The sequence below is a fragment of the Notamacropus eugenii genome, chromosome 3, assembly GCF_028372415.1.
Source record: "Notamacropus eugenii isolate mMacEug1 chromosome 3, mMacEug1.pri_v2, whole genome shotgun sequence".
Classification (NCBI taxonomy): domain Eukaryota; kingdom Metazoa; phylum Chordata; class Mammalia; order Diprotodontia; family Macropodidae; genus Notamacropus; species Notamacropus eugenii.
The window spans coordinates 42,654,834-42,673,008 of record NC_092874.1 but is presented as its reverse complement, the minus strand read 5'-3'; the positions used below and the strand labels follow the sequence as shown (position 1 = coordinate 42,673,008).

Sequence of the window (18,175 nt, the reverse complement as noted above, 5' to 3'; positions counted from 1 at the left end):
ACTGAGGGTTGGGTGACTTGCCCAGGATCACCACCAGGCCTGAAATACATCCAAAACTTTGGGAACGAAGGTCAGATAAACGAGACAATTCTCTTGCCCATTTCTACGTCCAGGGTCTCTCTGTGTGGGTATGGGTGTCCGTCTCTGAGGATCCAGGATTGTACCGTTTCGGTTGCAGCAGCAGGCAGGCTCCCAGCCTCCTGGCCTCCGCCTTGCTGTGGCCACCCCTACTCCCAAGCAGGCGGTCAGTGCTCGGGCTCTCCCGCCCTCGGAGCTAGCCTGGCAAAGATGCTGGCTTCGGGCCAACCAGGAAACTTTTCTGGTTCCACAGTACCAGGGGGTGTGGCCACGTCCCTGCCACTGGAGAACTGAAGGCTAGCTAGGCGGCGGGACCGCGCTCTTCTGCTCGGGCCGGACCTTCAGGACTGGCTGCGGGGTCTTGTAAGAGTTTAGGAAGGGGGGGCAGCCTTGGGGGGTAGGATCGGATCCAGGAGGAGCGGGAAGTTCTTCAGTTACAGCCCCGCAGAGGAGTGTGTGTGGGGGGTGTCTCGCCCCCGCGCCCCAGAACGCCAGGCTGCCATTTCAATGATCAATACGCATTTCTTGGGGTGCCCGGCAGGCTCGGTCCCAGAGCCCACTCCGGTCCGGCCCAGCAGCGCCCCTTTCCTCCCGGGGTCCCCTCTCCAGACGCCCCAGGCTAGCAGGCGCGGGCTTGCTCCCCTCCCTCCCCACCACGTTGCAAGTTACGGAGAGCGGCAGCCCCCGCCCCCGGCCCCCAGGTCCCGGCCCGCCCAGTGTCTCCCCGCCCCCTCTCCTCCCCTCGCCCCGCTCCCCCGTCCCAGCTCCTCCCGCCCCGGGGCGGGCAGGCTAGGGTTGCCGCCGGACTCCTCGCGTGTCACAAAGCGGCTGAGTGAAGGAGTGCGAAACCCCGGACCGGACCGAGGCGGAGGCACCGCCAGCCCGTCCTCCGCTTCCGCGTCTACACCCGCGCTCCTGCGGACCCCGCGGCCGGCCCAGCCCGGCCCTCCCGAGCGCCCGGGACCAGTCCTGCCCTGGCCAGCCCAGCCCGGGGGACAAAGCGCCGGCCGGCCCGCGCTCCCCTGCAGCCCCGAGCCCGCGCACGCCGCCTGGAGCCCGGCCGCCGCTCGGGCCACGCCGTCGGCCCTGGAAGCGGGGAGGGCGCCCTGCTGGTGATTGCCCCCCACCCCCCACTTCCTCCTCCTTCCCTTTTCCTCGGCCCCGGGGCCACGACTTGCCTTCCACTCATCCGGCCGAGATTGGAGCTCCCCAAGTTACTTCTGCTGCCGCCCTGCCAGGGACGGAAGAGGGACCGGACTCGGAAGGCCCAGTTTTGCCCGGTCTCACCTTCCGAGCTTCGCGATCGCTGTGCCCCTGGCTGCCCAGCCTGTCCCCTCCCCCTCCCCTCGATCTCGCCACCCTGCCCCGCACTCCCCTTCCCTTAGCCCACCAACTACTCCAGTCCTTGGGACTGCGGGGATGTTTGAGGGCGAGGGGACGGAGTTTGCTTTCTCATTGGGTTTACAGCAGAGAATGTGATAGCTTTTTTCTTGTCCTTTTCCCTTTCAAGATTTAAAGCGGACTGCCCCAAGTTTGTGCCAAGACAGCAGCCACCTGCTTGTGCATGTCCCTGCAGGGAGCAGAAGAGCGGGTCGGGAAAGTCGACCAGATTGTCTCTGCTCGAAGAGTTTGCAGCCTTATAGAGCCTTTTGGGATTGGAATCATGCCTCTGGTTTTTGCCACATGATAATAGCAGCTATTTGAGACTCAAGCCTTCGCCCCTTTGGGTTGTTGTTGTTTTTTCCTGGCAACCCCTTCCTCCCCCCCACCCTGTGGGACCAAAGGACCAGTTGCCAGGGGACAGGTCCGGGTGCTGAGACAACATGGAGAAGTACGAAGATTTGGGCCTTGAAGCCAGTAAATTTATCGAGGACCTCAACATGTACGAGGCATCTAAGGATGGCCTGTTCCGAGTGGACAAGGGAACAGGCAACAACCCTGAGTTTGAGGAGACCCGGAGGGTGTTTGCCACCAAGATGGCTAAGATCCACCTTCAGAAGCAGCAGCAGTTGCTACAGGAGGACCTGCAGCAGGGTGGTGGAAGCTCCTTCAATGGAGGTGGCAGGCTAGCCCCCCAGATGCCCCCTGCTGGACCCTTCACTCACCGGGAGGCAGGGGAGAGCAGCAAGCTAGCCCTGGGGGATGGAGCTGCCAAACCCCCTCTTGCTGCCTCGTCCTTGGCATCTGGGGCTGGGCCAGGAGTACCAGGCCCTGTGAGTCAGCTGGCCTTTCAAAGTCAGTCACACTCATCTCTGCCACAGGGTCAGCGGGCTAGGTTGCAACCTGAGGGCCAGAAGAGAGCCAGCCAGGACTTTAGTTATGGAAATGGTACAGGGAATTCCTCCTCATCTGGTCTGCTGGGACTAGAATCCAGAAACACTAGTAGTATTGGCCCTACCCAGGGAGCTTTTTCTTCTCTTTCTCATGGAGATTACTATGACAACTATCCTGGGCAGAAGTGGTCAGAGGAACCCAGCCAGTTCACCAGTATTAGACCAAGCATGGGGAGCTCTTGGCCAGCCCCCAAAACCCCAAATGACCTTCACCTGTACCCATGCCAGCCATCACCAAACTCTTGCAGGTCTTTTGAGAGTAGGTACAGTAGCCAGGATGGCAGTGGAAGTGAAGGCCACCAGCTCAGCCGGGACTCCGAGCAGAAGCCAACAGGCCAACAACGGTCATCTTCCTTCTCCCACACACTCAATTCTAGAGCTTCTCCCCCACCCCCAGAAATAGCAACCCCTTTGGCCCTGCCACAGCAGCGGTCATCTTCATTCTCAGCACCATCCACCCTAGCTGCTTCAGGTACTTCACTTCAGGGAGAGCCATCAAAAAAAGGTGCTGGGGTGGAAAGGGATGTTTCTGGTGGTATGGCCAAACCCACCGGGGACTCTCAGCTCTGGTACCATGGGAGCCCCAAATCCTATATTTCAAGTTCAGTACCTGCCCCACTGCCAACCAGCGTTGACTATCAACCCTCTGGTGCTGCTTACCCTAAGTCCATCGACCACCTAGTCCCTCATGGTCAGACTCCCCAGCCCAATTGCAGGGACTCTGGAACAAATCCCAAGTTGGGTTTCCCCAACCTCTCTTCAGGACCAGTGTCTGATGCTCCTCGGCCTCCTTTTAGAGAGGGGCCCAATAGTTTGCCACCTGATAGTAGCCAAGGGAGTGTCCATCCAGATAACTCCAGCCCCACCAAAGTAAAATTACCCTGTCAGACCCTCCTTCCACTTCCCGAGCAAGGGTTGTCTGCAGTCGAATTAAAATTAGAAGCACTCACCCAGCGTCTGGAGCAGGAGATGGATATTCATCCAAAGGCCGATTATTTTGGTAAGTTTACTTCTTCCTAGGAGTTTTGCTAATGAATTTGCAAGTGTAACTTCCATCTTGGGATAACCAGGTCATTCTTCCCAGGGGAGAGGACCCTCGCATATGATTCTGACTCCTTCCTTGCCAGGGGGGTCCAGTTTATTGGGCTGTGTGGGTGTATATGTGTGTAGGTAAGCGCTCCTATGTGCATGTGTGCATTCTCCTTCTGATACAAAACTAGAAAGGGTAGGTCCTCTTGACCTTAGTGAACCAGGCAGGTGTGATTTGTAATTGGAATACCTGAGTCCTGCACAGGAATCAGCCAAGATCATTTTCACTTACTTTAGAAAGAACCATGAGGGCTGGATTCAGGGGATTTTATGTTCTGCTTCTAAGAAAACATTCTTGAACTTGGATAGGCTGGGCCATCATGCTCTCTGGACCTCAGTATTCCTCTCTGGTAAAATGGGAGAGTTGGCTTGGAGGACTCCTAGTGTCCCTTTGGACTGGACCTGTAAGGTCTCTTCCAGCTCTAATTCTCTAGTCCTCTGTTCCAGTTCTGAATTTATTATTCCATATGGATGGTTTCTAGTGGACAAAGAGGCCCCTGCCAGCAGTAGGAGACAGCAGCCATTCACCTGCTGAGTGAACTGTGATGCTCTTATGAATGGTTGGCTCTCTACTGATCCCTCTATGGGTTCAGCAGAAAAGCCAAAATAGCAGGAGAGATCTGTTTGATTGGTGGAAAAGTTGAAGCATTCCCATAGAGGGATCCTAGATTTGAAGCTGAAAAGGACATTGGACGCAGCCCCCTTATTTTATAGATGAGAAAACTGAGGCCGAGAGAGGTTAAGTGGCCTGCCTTGGAGCACATAGTTAATAAGTGTCTGAGACAAGATTCAGTCTCAGGTTCTCTTGACTCCAGGTCAGTCCGTCTGCCTTGGATTCCCTAGTGCAGGGTTGGGGAACCTGGCCTGAAGGCTACATGTGGATTCAGGCAAAACACCATACTCCAGGACCTAGAAGGCCACATGTGACCCTAAGGCTGCAGGCTCCCTACCCTGGCCCTACTCCACTTGCTCTCCTTGCTCCACTTGCAAATCAAACCCAAAGTTGTCAAGATTGCTCGAAATTTGAAAATGTGACAGTTGACTTTGTGAATTTACTTAAAAGTGCAGGGTTTTTTTTCTTTTTCCGTTTTGTTTTTGACTCAGAGATGCATCTGGTTTCAGTTCCCGTTTGGGTAGGAAGGTGACATTGGGTGGGGGGCATACTTCTTTCTCTTCAGGGGATTCTAGGAGACTGATGCTTTTTTGGAAACTGTACATTTTTGGAGATGGAGGACAGACACTTCCTTCTCTGTTCAAATTAGGTAGAAAAACCCATTTCCCCTGAAAGAAGTTCAATTCCCTTAAGGAAAGCAGGGATGGGAATGGTGTTGGAACTTGGGGGTGGCTTAGTAAGAACTTTCAGGACACTAGACGTCATTCTTCAGGCTGCTCCTGTTTTTAAATTATCAAAACATCATCATCATCACCATCATCGTTATCATTCTCACGGAGTTGGAAATGGAGGGGAGAACAGGTTTCCATGGTGCTCTCCTTGGTAACTAATTGAATTACACCCTTCTTGCCATAACTTAACAGTTAAAGAACCTTCTACTTGTGTGGGTGTGTTTGTTTTTTAAAGGGCACCTACTGATAGCATGCTTCTTTTTCTTTGCAAATATGTCTTTTCTCTATGTATTTTATGTTCATCCAATAAGCTGTGCCTGTCAACCAGACACAGCTAGACTGGGGACATTAAGACTGAAAAAAATTCAAAATCAAAACCAAAAAAATCACCTTGAGACAGTTGATAAAGGGCAGGAATGTAAAGAGTTTACTTTCCATTGTATTATTTCACCTTATTTCATTTTACCATTAAGATTCCACTGATATACAATGGTACTATTCTGTTTCCAGGAGTCCCCTTCTGGGTCCCCATAGAATTTTGCAGCAGGGAGAATAATCATTAAGCATTACAGGGTTTCTTGGGCAGAGATGGGAATAAATTTTTTTAAAATGTGTGAAGTCTTAGAGATTGGAAGACCTGGGTTCAGATCCTTCCTTACTGTATGACCCAGGGCAAGTCACTTAACCCTTTTGTAAAATTGGGGGGTTGGAGTTAATGGCTTCTAATATCCTTTCCTGGGCAACCAGGTCATACAGAGGATAGAGTTCTGGGTCTGATTTCAAGTCCCAGCATTGACAGTTCTGTCCTACTCAGCAAGCATGTATTAAGCACTTACTGTATGCAAGGTGCTGCAGATACAAAGACCAAAACAAGTCCAGTCCTTGTTCTTAGAGGCTTTACATTTTGCTGAGGCAGCTAGGTGGAGCAGTACATAGAGCACTAGGCCTAGAGTGAGGAAGGCCTGAGTTCAAATCCAGCCTCAGACACTTATTAGCTATGTGACCCTGGGCTAATCAATTAACCCTGTTGGCCTCAGTTTCATCATTTGTAAAATGAGCTGGAGAAGGAAATTGCAAAGCACTCCATTATCTTTGCCAAGTTAACTGCAAATGGCATCACAAAGAGTCAGATACAACTTAAAAAAGGACTAAACAACAAAAATCCCTTCCAGCTGTAAATCTGCTGTCCTATGAAAATATACTTTTAAAGACAAATTAAGTTTTTTTTTTAAAGTAAAAAGAATACATTTGCTGTTTGTGGGGGAAAATGTATTCAGGGGCTGTGCTTTGTATATTCAAGAATGAAATGTTGTATGACCACAAGCATTGCCTAAGATGATGATTTTAATCAATCATAAATTTCCTCCTGAACAGAGAAAAAAATGAGTTCTATTTTTGAGACTCTCAAGTCACTGTTTCTTATTGTGTATTATCAAATGGCAGGAAATGAGGTGGTAAGGTACAAATTACTGTTTTGGCTGAGAGAATTTGTTTCCTTCTCCACTTCTCCCCCTCCCCACCCCAGTCCTGTTTTGGTTTCTCCCTTTTTTAAGGTGTCTTTATCTGCAGAGGCAGCACCATAGGATGGGAAGAAGGATAAGTGTGGAGTCAGAGGATATGGGTTTGAATGTGGCCTTGCTACCTACCAGCCATGAGACTTTGGGGAGGTCACTTAATTCCCTTATTAGACCTTGGCTCCCCCCTCAGTAAAACAGGGTTGGATGAGGTACCTTCTTGCTGGGATTGGGGGGAGGGGGAAACCCACAGTGTTGGCTTTTTGAAAAGGTACAGGAGTTTTCAGCCCTTGTGCAGAAACAGAGGCAGTCTGCCATGTTGGACTGGCTTGAGGTCTGGCATACCTGAGTTTCACTCCTACCTTAGACTTAGCAGCTGCTGTAAGAACCATTTGAAGTACACCAACCTTCCATGTTGGTGGGCATACCATAAAGCATTATGGGAATGTGAGTTATTATAGTAAGGCAAAAGTTTAAAGCCTGAGCCAGGGCCCTTTCTGTGATCCAAACTCTGCCCCCTTCCTAGTTTTCTTTCTAAGATTTAAATGTAGAGCCTTTGATTTCTAATATAGAAACCAGGTGGCATCTGGTGATAGCAACATGAGTCACCACAAACGGACCCCTCTAATTTTATTCCCCAGGTGGGAGAGATGTGATACCAGTGATTATATAGTTAACATACCCCTAATGACAAGTCACACATTCACCTATCTCTTCATTTGGAGGTAGACTTCTCTCTTTTTTTTTTTTTATTGTTTTGGACTTGTGATTTCATCAGGGTAAGGAACTCCTGGTGTGGAAAATAACTCTCAGGCAATGCAGATTGGTACCTTACAGTAATTTATAGTTGGAGAGAGTTGCCTCAGGCATTGAGAGGTGCAGTGACTTTCCAGGGTCACACAGTCAAGATGTTTCAGAACCTATCACCCTTACTTCAAAAGTGGACCTATTCATTGGGCTACATTGCCTTTATGCTTAGAATATGTCACTTTATCTCAGTTGGGAATGAAAAGTTAAGGTAATTTTATACATTCCTCTTGAAAAAAAATTGGCCCTGGTTTGCTATCCTCACAGCCCAGCAAACTTCCAGAATTCCAGCATGAAGGAACATCTTATAGGATCTCATTTTTTACATACCATGGAAGCATTGATTTCTAGTAGCTTTAGGGCACATGACTAAATGAGAAGAAACTAGAACATGAGTGAGTGATCATATTAAGACATTTCTACAGCTTTAAAAATTGTAAAGTACTTTATATACATGATCCTTCTTGAGTGTTTCAAGGACTTTTGTGATGTAGCGAGACAGTCATTATCATAGCTAACATTTCTATAACTTTACTGTGTACCAGGCGTTGGGCTAATTTGTGTGATTTGATTCTCAGCAATAACTGGCTGGTAGATGCCATTATTACCCCCATTTTGCATATAAAGACACTGAGGCAAAAAGATGTCATTCTTGATCACACAGCTAGTAAGTTTCTGAGGCTGAATTTGATCTCTAGTCTTCCTGGCTCTATCTCGTATGCCACTTGGGCATTATTATTCCCATTTTATAGATGAAGAAATGAAGGCTCACAGAAAATAAGTGACTTAGTCCTACATTTAGTAAGTGGTTGAGGAAGAATTTGAACCCAGGTTTTTCTGACCCTAAGTTCATCACTTTGAGAGGACCTGAGGTGGGGTTTGGTATCTTCCTATTGGATCCTGGTTTCCATTCTCAGAAGATGAGACCTACTGATTCTCAGGTATAGGTCTTCTAAGTAAGGGGCTAGAGGTAGAGAAGTGAATTTCCTTTAACTAGAAGATATGGGCCGTTGGCTACTTGAAGATCACTTCCCCTTTCTGCTGCCTCAGTTTCCTCACTTGTAACAGGAGGGGGTTGGACTGAGTGCTCTCTTTCAACGCCTAACTTGGCCATCTCTGGACATCAGTACTTCTTAGAGGAAATGACTTCTAAACTTTTTTGAAATAGCAAAACCCATTTTTCAATTTTTCAAGTATTTATTGAGCACCAATGTGTATTTGATTTTGTGATGCAACCTTTTCTTAACATAATGGTATGTTATTATCATCATATGATATATTATTATTAACACATAGTGCATTTTTATCAAATTAATGCAATTTTTGCCCCCTCACTTCCCTTTTAAGCAAATGGAGATTCCTTACAGCATCCCACTGCACTAGAATATAATAATCAAAACAAGTCAAATTGCATTACAATGCGCTCTCCAAGGACTGTTCAAATTATTTTGTATAAAAGATGTTGTTCCATTTCGTGATCCAGTGTTTAAGTCTTGAAGATCTTTGTTTGTATAATAATAATGATAATGGCTAATATTTGTATAGCAATTAAAAATTTGCAAAGCACTTTACATGTTATTTATTTGATCCTTATAAAAACTCTGGGAGCTAAGAGCTATTATTATAGCCATATTACAGACAGGGAAACTGAGGCTAAGCAAGGTTAAGTGACTTACCCAAAGTCATACAGCTGATACATGTCTGAGGTTGAATTTGAACTCAGGTCTTCCTGTCTTCAAATCTAGCACTTTATCCAAGACACCATGTTATACAGAAATTGTTAAAAACAACCTTTGACCTCTTATCAAGAAACAGAGTTAGGGACCCTGAACTACTTTAGGCTATCCAAATGTGCTTGGAGAGGATTGCGGGAGGGGTGTCATGTATACTGCCAACTCCCTCCCACTTCCTCCATATTCCCTCCATCTGGCATCCTTGGTCAGGAAAATCTCTGACCCCATTCCTGGACAATGAAGGCTGAGATTCTCCTCCTCCAGTCTGGCTGTAGTTTGTTAGTCCAGTACCCTCATTTTATGATGGGTTTATGAGGGAACAGGCTCAGAAAAGTGAAGTGATCTGTCCAAGTTCATATAGGTAGCAAGGACTCAAACTCAGTCTCCATATTCTTTCTTGTTTTCTTGTTTCTTAGTTCTTGTTTTATCAGGGGTGGGATCTGAACCTAGATCCAGGCCTCCTTCTGTACCACTCTCCCTCCCTTAGTATCTTTCAAGCTTGCTAGGTTTATTATTCATCTTGGTTGGGGAAGTGGATAGAGAGAGAACCTAGAATCAAGAAGACCTGAATTCAAATCTGATTTCAGACACTTACTAGCTGTGTGACCCTGGGCAAGTCACTTAATCCTGTTTGTCTCAGTTTCTTCATCTGTACAATGAACTGGAGGGGAAATGGTAAACCACTCCAGTCTCTTTGCCAAGAAAACTCCAAATGGGGTCCTGGAGACTCAGACGCAAATGAAATGACTAAACAGCAACGTCCTTCAGCACCCAGGACAGCGCTTTGTAGGCTCAGCAAATATTTTTGAATGCTTGAATGGCTTTTTTTCCCCCACTGGACTGTGATTTCATTGCATCTGAGAACTTCCAGTAAGCAGAGGCCCTCCATCATTGCATATTGTCTCCCACTGGCAACTAGGAGTCTTAGAGAATTGCCCAGGAACTAAGAGGTTAAATAATCAACTCCCACTTTCAAGGGCTCAAGTTGCATCCCAAAGTCACTGAGCAAAGCGGACAAAAAACAAATTCCTGATTTTGTTCAGAAAAAAATTCTTTAAGCCTGCAAGTACCTTTTGATCTCATACTATCTGCCCAGAATGCTGGGGTGGGGGATCATTGAGATGTGATACAGGAGAATTAAAGACCAGGTTCCTGCCTTCAATGAGCTTCCAATCTCCTTGGGAAGCTAAGATGGACAATATAAGCACATCCTCTAGAGAATAACACAAGACAGTATGTGATTAAGTGGTTCAGAATAAATCCTAAGAAGGTCAGACAGAAGGAACTTTGGTAAGGTCTTGAGACACTAGGGAAGGCCATTTGGCCTCTTGGGACCCCTTATGGTTCTAGATCTCTGATCCCTGGGAACTTCAGCATCATGAGTTTTACAAAGCCCAGGGTCCTCTGGGGGCTCTGAGAATGAGTCATCCCAGGCTCCCAGCGGGTTCCCCCAGCAGCTGTGATCTGGTCTGCAGTTCAGAGGAAGTCAGATCTGTTTCCCACGAAGGTTGAAGGCACTTAGTTGTTCTCCATATCTTCTCCTTATCCTTAGCTTGCTGTTTAATGTTATTTTTGATTTTTAACAGAAATTTTAGGTTTTTTGCCATGCTCTCTTATGGAGTGGTGGGGTGGAGAGGGCAAATGGGCCCAAATTCAGTTCCAGTTTTCCTGGGCTTGTTTTCAATACTCCAGAACATAAACTCAAACTGTTGTCAAAACTCTTCCTCATAATGAGAGCTCATATCTGTAAAAAGACCAGAAGGTTTACAAAGTGCTTTCTTCACCTCAACCCTTCTAGGTAGGGAACTGTGGTTTCATTTCCCCCCACTTAGCAGACAAAGAAACTGAGGCTCAGAGAAAAGTGTCTACAAACTACTAAGTGGTAAAGTCAATGCTAGAACCTATGTTCATGCCTAGATGTTAATTTTTTAAAAATTCAACCCTAAATGATTTGAATCTTGTGTTTCAGAATTAGAACTTTTCATGGAAATAGCCATAGCAAGCCTAGGTTCAAATCCCAGGACTTCCCCTTGCTACCTCTGTGACCTTGGGCAAGTCACTTCTCTGGACCTCAGTTTCCTCATCCATAAAATGATGGAGTGGGAATAGGTGACTTCCAAGGTCTAAGTCTGTGATGCTATATGTGGTTATTTGTGTCATTGGGTAAAATTAGGGGCTGGATTTTAAATAAGTGCAGCATGTGACTGGTAAATTCTTCTTTGTGGATGATGTTCTGGTGGAATTCCAACAGTATTTACGTAGACTTGGCTTCCTGCCCGAACTGAAAGCAAAGCTCCAGTGCTAGGCGGTGTGAGATGCCTTCTTTCCTGAGCTAGCCTGAATCTTTGGGGAAAGGTTTATGCAGCCTGGAACTATTTGCCCTGAATAGATGCATTTCATTAAAGTGGGATTAGTGAAAGATTAAATCCCTCTTCAAGGAGCTGAACAACATATTCACCGTAGATGGATTTTCCAGTATTCAGGGCTTTCTGTTTCTCTTATTTAATGGGGACTCTTTCACTTCCTGGGAGAGCTAGAAATAATAGCTAGCTCATGGTGGGCCCACAATGCTGTTTCCCAAGGCTCACATTGTGGAAGGAAGGTAGAAAGGAAAAGGGAACCAGGATTTTCCAGGATACCAGATCCATTACCATGTTGGGCTGGCCAGAAGAAGGGCTAGAGAGGTTTATTTCTTGAGTACAGCTACTTTAAAAATAGTCTTTCCTAATACTAAGTTGCAATACATAAACAAAAAGATGAAAGTTTTTTAATTTAATGATTGATATCTTTTGTTTTTACATCACTTTCATTTCTGAATATACCTCTCCCCTCCTCAAAGAGCTGACCTTTGTGACAAAAAATAAAAAAGAAAGAAGGCGGGGAAAGGTGACTGCAGAACTAACCAACACATTAGCATGTTTGATGGACCATCTCCAAAGACCCTATCTCGATGAAGGGGGAAGGGCAATTTTCATAGAGGGGACTTTTTATGTCATTTCTTAAGATGGAGAGTGGTATAGTGGAAAGGCAGGCAAGATGTGTCTTCAGAAGACCTTATTTTAAGTCCCAGCATTCAACAAGCATTTATTAAGTGCTTACTATATGCAAGGTGCTACAGATACATAGATAAAAAACCCAGTCCTTGTTCTCAGAGGCTTTATATTCCACTGCGGCGGATAGGTGGAGTAGGTGGAGCACTATAAAGAGCACTGGGCCTAGAGTGAGGAATACCTGAGTTCAAATCCAGCCTCAGACATTTGCTTAGTAGCTGTGTGACCCTGGGCAAGTCACTTAATCCTGTTTGCTTCAGTTTCATCATATATAAAAGGAGGATAAAAATAGCAGGTTGGTGCAAGGATTAAATGATATAATTTGTAAAGCATTTAGCACAATGCCTGGCACATAGTAGGGCATCAATCAATGCTTGTTTCTTTCCTTTCTGTTGGGTGGATACAACATGTAGACAAATTGCTATCTATCCCTTCCCCTCTCTTAGGGTGGGTTTCCTTATCTGTAAAACAGGAATGACACCACCTTCTACCTCTCAGGACTGTTTTAAGGAAAGTGCTTTATAAAACATTAAATGCTGAGTTGTCCTTATTTGTTAAGAAAGCAGTATGGTCTGGTGGATAGAGAACTGGCCTCAGAGGCAGAAAGACAAGGTCAGGTTCTGACTTTTACAAACTGACTGTGCAATTCTGGGTAAGCTACTCAACTTATGCTCTGGGTGACTCTGTTAACACTTAATTTATAGAGAAGGAACCAACTTGCATCCATGGAGGGCATTTCCTCAGTTGGGATTTCCCTCTACCACAAGGTTTTGCCTCATGTCACACAATTGGTGTCTAAGGTGGGAGCTGGATTCAGGTCTTCCTGATTCTAAGTGTATCACTCTATCCACCATACCAAGTTTCATGTACACATTGGTCAGCACCAAGTCTATGCCAGCCCACAACTTTCAGGAGGAGAACTGCAAATGAGTTGATTTGAGGGGTGATTGTCATGACTTTGTTTTTATGATAATCCAATAATGTATATTTATTTAACCCTTGAAAATCTATAAAGCACTGATGTATGTGATCTCATTTGATCCTCATAACAATCTTGTGAACTAAGATACCCATAGATGTTATCCCTATTCTAGAGGTAGGGAAACTGAGGCTCAGAAAAGTACCCATGGTACACACAGCTAAGTACCAGATTTGGGATATGAACACAGGTCTTTTTGATATCAAGTCCAGCTCTCCACTGTGCCACACTGTTAACATATTTTATATGAATGTGTGCTACAGTTACAACTAAAATAGATTAAAATCATGAAACAAGTCAGTCTAGGTACATTTTTAAAAACTACTAAAACAAATTTCCTAGGAACAGTGCTTAAGCAATAGATGTTTGTGTCAATATGTTCTCCCTCTCCTGCAGGAGAGAACACAAGCCATGTGAGAGATGTGAATGAGATAAGTCATTGCCACATGCCAGGAGCATTTCTGAGAAGGAGTGCTTTGAAGTCCTCAGCTCAGTTATTTTAAGTTTCAGGAATGACTGGTTTGGCTTTTGGTTTGGCCAACATCCTGCACCCCAGGTTTGCCACTCAGTTCCACAGGAGAGTCACTGTAGGATTAGGCTGGGCCTCTAGAAGGTTGGCTAGAAACTGATCAGTGGTTTCCATCACCTTCCTCCTTAAAAAGTTCTGTGGACCATCATGCAGACATCCTGCTGGAACCCTGGATGGACCACTGTTTGCTGAATTACAGGGTCTTGTGCTTGGAGCCAGAAGGAACATTGACAGTCATCTGGCTCAGTCCCCCTTCATCTTACAGAGGAGAAACTAGGCCCAGAGAGAGGAAATAATTTTTTTCCAATGTCATACTTGGCAGAGTTGGGATTTGAACTCATGTCTTTGGACTTCAAATGCAACACTGTCATTCTACTTCATCATACTACCCCACCACAGTAGGGCATGTACTTTGCCTTATTTTTTTCTAGTATCAATACTCAATTCCTTCTGCTGTAAAAATAGGGGTAGAGGAATCAGGGATATTTTTTTATTCTCTGCCCCCCTCATGCCTAGATCCCCTTGTGACCCTAGTGTACATTTTTAGAGGGTATTAAGAGCTTGTTTTTGGTGACCATCTGCCAGGCCTAGAGGCCTGTGGGCTACCCGAGTCTTCTTACCTCACCCCCGAGGTCTTCGGTTGGCCAAAACCGGATGCTCATATGAGAGAAAGGACGTTCCAGAGTCGAACAAGGGTTGAGCTTTATTTCAGGGTCTCGGTTACAAGTGCAGGGGAGTCTTCCTTAGGAGGAAGAGGGGGAGATTTCCTAAGGAGGCTAAGATCTTAAGGGATTGGAAGTAGAAGTACAAGCAGGGAGAGAGGGGGAGGGGAGAGAGGAAAGAAGAAAAGCGGAGCCTACTGTCCTCTTGGCTCCTCACGTGCTAAGAGAGCTTTCAGGCTTCCTCAATCCTACTTAACCTTCAGCCACATAGTTTGCATCTGAATACCGTGCTGTTAGATAACAATAGTGTGCCCAGATCCGGGACAATCTCGAGGGCGGGGAGATCTCTCTCCCATCACGTTTCTCACGGGAAGAGGCGGAATTACTCGAGATATCTCGGTTCACCTCGATTCCCTGCCGTTTCCTGGGGGGGGTCTCGTGAGAGCTCTAAGATTTAGAAGCTCCCACCTTTACCCGCCCGAGACTGTCCACACAGAATTGAGCTTCCAATCCCAACAACCATCCAACAGATAATTTTCCTGCCTGGCTTGTGCAGTGACTGCTGGACCAATGGAGCTGCACCTCTGCCTCTGGTGAACTCATTCTCCCAGGCTCTGAAAGTTCTGTTTTTCTTTCTCATGTGTTGGGTGAGAGGCCTATGGATGATAAGAACAACTCTTTTCAGCAACTTAATGGATCCAACATAGGAAAGACTTGTGGGTTTCCTCTGGAGAGCAGCACTGACATTCTATCAATCACAGAGAGCTTTGGGTGCGGCTTGATGGATATTGTTCATGTGTGTTGTTCATATTCACTCTCTGGGCCCGCCTCCCTATACGGACAAATGTCAAGGGAATTGTCCTGTCAGCATGCCCCATGTTATAGCCTGCTCAAAACCTGTTTGTTGTTTAGTCATTTCAGTTGTACCTTACTCTTCATGACCCGCTTTGGTAATTTTCTGAAGCTTGCCCTTCTCAGAGTAATGTCTTAATACATAAAATAAAATAAAATAAATAGATTACAAAGGAAATAAGCTATATTGAGGTAAAGTGATAAAAAATTTTTTGTTTTTTTGGGGGAGGCAGTTGGGGTTAAGTGACTTGCCCAGGGTCACATAGCTAGTATCTTTAGGGTATTGTGAAGATCAAATGAGATCTGCGTCCTTTACAAACTTTAAAACTCTCTATAAATGTTTTGTCATTGCTGCTTTATCCTTGTATCTGTTAGCCTATGGAGGCATCGAGGAGTGCAGTCAGGTGGATTTGTCCTTGGCCAAACAGGTTAGATATAATGTAAAATTATTTTATGTCATTGAAAAGATGCATTGGAAGAGGTTTTCTCTTTTGAATGACACAGTAGAGACTTCATTGTAAAATTATAGTGGCTAATTTAGTTCAGTTGTCTTTTTTCCTAGATCCCTGATGTAGACTTGAATCCATACTTTAAAAGCATTTTTAATTTCCAATGAGTTTTTTTTCTTCTGCCATTTCCTTTGCTGTTGAGGACTGCTATGTGGTGATGAAAGAAGAAACCCTTTTCTTTCTTTTTAAAAATTCTTTAATATACTGCATTTAAAAAAAATAGAATTGTTGAGATGTTCCTCATTATTCCAATATCTGGGTTCCTCAAAGGGCCCTCTTTGGTAACAATGGCAACAACCAAAATGTCCATGGTTAAGTGAAATCAACTTAGAGCAGTCATGTTTGATGGTGTATACTGCATCTCTGTGTCTCCTAACTCTCCCAAGAGGAGTGAAGTGTTTTAGTCTCTCTCCTAACATTTCTCCTTGCCTTTAATCTGAGTTCAGTTGTGTTTTAGCACTGTTTTCATTTATTTTTGTAGTCGTTGTGTAGCTTGTTTGCCTGATGTCATCTCTTTCCTTCAGTTTATACATCTTCCTATATTCAAATCCCACGTATTTGTTGTCACTCTTGTAAGTTTCTCAGAACTCTTGTCTTGAGAACATAATTTATATAAAGCCCAGTTGATTGCTTCAGATAACAATAATAATATGGATGATAGCCTATATTGACTCTGAGTTCCCTTCACATGTTGCCTCTATGTAAATGATTCTTAGATCTACTTATTCAGCCCTAACATCTCTCCAGACCTTCAGTCCTGCATCTCTAACTGCCCATTGGACATCTCAGACTTGATGTGTTGTAGACATCTTCAACTCCATATCTCCAAAACTGAACTCATTATCTTTCCCCCCAAATGCATCCTTCTTCCTGAAGTCCATCCTGCACTCAGCTGTCAAATTGATCTTATTAAAGTCTGATCATGTCACACGCTCTCATTCCATAAACTTTACTGACTACCAATCACGTCTAAGATCAAATATAAAATCCTCTATTTGGTGTTCAGAGCCCTTCATAACCAGGTCCTCTCTTGCCTTTCCAGTCTCTTTCTTTACACCTTGCTCACCCCCATGTATTCTTTGATCTACCAGTGACATTGACTTCCTCCCTTTTCTCCCCGCTAGCCACTACATCTCAGGATTCTGTCTCCCTTGCTTGGCATTCTTTCCTTCCCCATCTCCACTTCCTGACCTTCTTGGCATTCTTTAAGTCTCAGCTAACATCTCACCTTCTTTAAGAAACCTTTCCCCATCCCTCTTAATCCCTCCTCATTTCTAACTCTTAGAATCCCTATTCTTTTATAGATGAGGCTTAAGCACCCCCTTCTGTATGATGCCTCCTCCATTAGTTAATGCCTCTCCCTATCACCTTGTATGTTGTGTGCCCTCATATTACGTGTTGTTTACACTTCATGAGAGCAGGGATTGTTTTCCTTTTGCTCTCTTATCCCTAGTACCTGTCACATAGTAGGTGCTTAATGAATGGTGGTAGATTGATTGGTTCCTGCCTCTAAGCCCTGACTTGTATTCTCTGTGCCACACATCTCTCTACGAAGTAAATGGAGGCTTGTAGGATGCAACCAACCAGTTGTCTGAACTGTGTTCATCTGATGCAATGCAGCTCCCTTAAGCCCAGAAGAAACGAGCAGAGGTTAATGTAAAGAAAGAAAAGAAGGGGAGCTTGTGTTGGACAAGCTGAACCGACATGGTGCTAGCAGCTTTCAGCTGTGACAGTTCTTGGCAGGCCCCATGTCTTCGGAGGGCTGCTTTGCCGGGGGTTGGGGGGAGGGTTTGGGAGGAGCTCTGGCATGTGGCTCCTGGGGCCATTTTTCAGAGCCAGCTGTTCTCCAAAGGTCCCATTGTTTGCAAGCTCAGCAGTGACTTAGGCTGGAGCTTTCCACATGATGGGAAGGGGAAGACATAGAGGCCCCTTTGTTGGTCAGTGGCAAGCTATTTTAGAGGCAGTTAATGTGCTGGAGTCAACAGTCTGGGTCTGTTCCCCTCCATCCATGGATACCATCATGCTAGGCTTCCTCAGGGTGTCATTCAGCTCACTGCAGTGTCAGTTTGCTGGGAGGGGTTTGATTTTAAATTTTTTTGGGAATGTGATGATGCCCTAAATCATTTTTGCTCACACAGAAGAAAGAGGGAAGAACATATATAGGGAGGCATTGTGATAGGGAAAGAAAGAGCTGCTTTGGGAGTTAAAGGACCTGTGGTTTAGACTACCTTGTGATCTTGGCCAAATCACTTCATGTCTCTTGCCTCTGTTTCCTCACCTGTAAAATGAGGAGTTTCACTGCTATCACAAGAGCTTTCCAGCTCCAAAGCTATGATCCTATGAAAGTCATGATCCTAGGGGGGAGGTAGTGTGGTATTCATCCTGAATGTCTCAATGGTTCTTGAATTGTTCAAGAAATACTATAGAACAAGTGAATAACCTGATATCTGATTCGCCTTTTCCTACCCTTGTGGGGAGGCAGCCCAATAACCTGGAGAAGGTACTGGCTTTGGCATCTAGGATCCCAGGAACTCCTTCCCCTCATTTTTGCAGACTAGGGTTTCCTCACTGGTAAAAAATGGAAGGGCTTCCTTCAAGAATCAACTCAAATCCCACTTTCTGAAAAAGGCCTTTCTCTCCCTTCCCCCTCCTGGTTCTCTCCCTCTAAAGATTATCTCCCAGGTACATAGTGGGTG

The 18,175-nt window shown here is 45.4% G+C and overlaps 1 protein-coding gene across 2 annotated transcripts in view; it reads left to right on the top strand.

The window, feature by feature from the left end:
- The first annotated feature begins 374 nt into the window (after nt 1-374).
- Nucleotides 375-18,175, top strand: part of LIMD1 (LIM domain containing 1) — a 77,054-nt gene continuing 59,253 nt past the window's right edge. Inside the window, exons 1-2 of one of the 2 annotated variants that reach the window (XM_072651386.1) lie at nt 375-441; nt 1,589-3,411. In XM_072651386.1, coding sequence (XP_072507487.1) covers nt 1,902-3,411 — 1,510 coding nt within the window. In that variant the 5' untranslated portion in view covers nt 375-441; nt 1,589-1,901. Of the gene's footprint in view, nt 442-913; nt 1,191-1,588; nt 3,412-18,175 lie in introns of those variants that run through there. The other variant, XM_072651385.1, reaches the window with a different exon arrangement.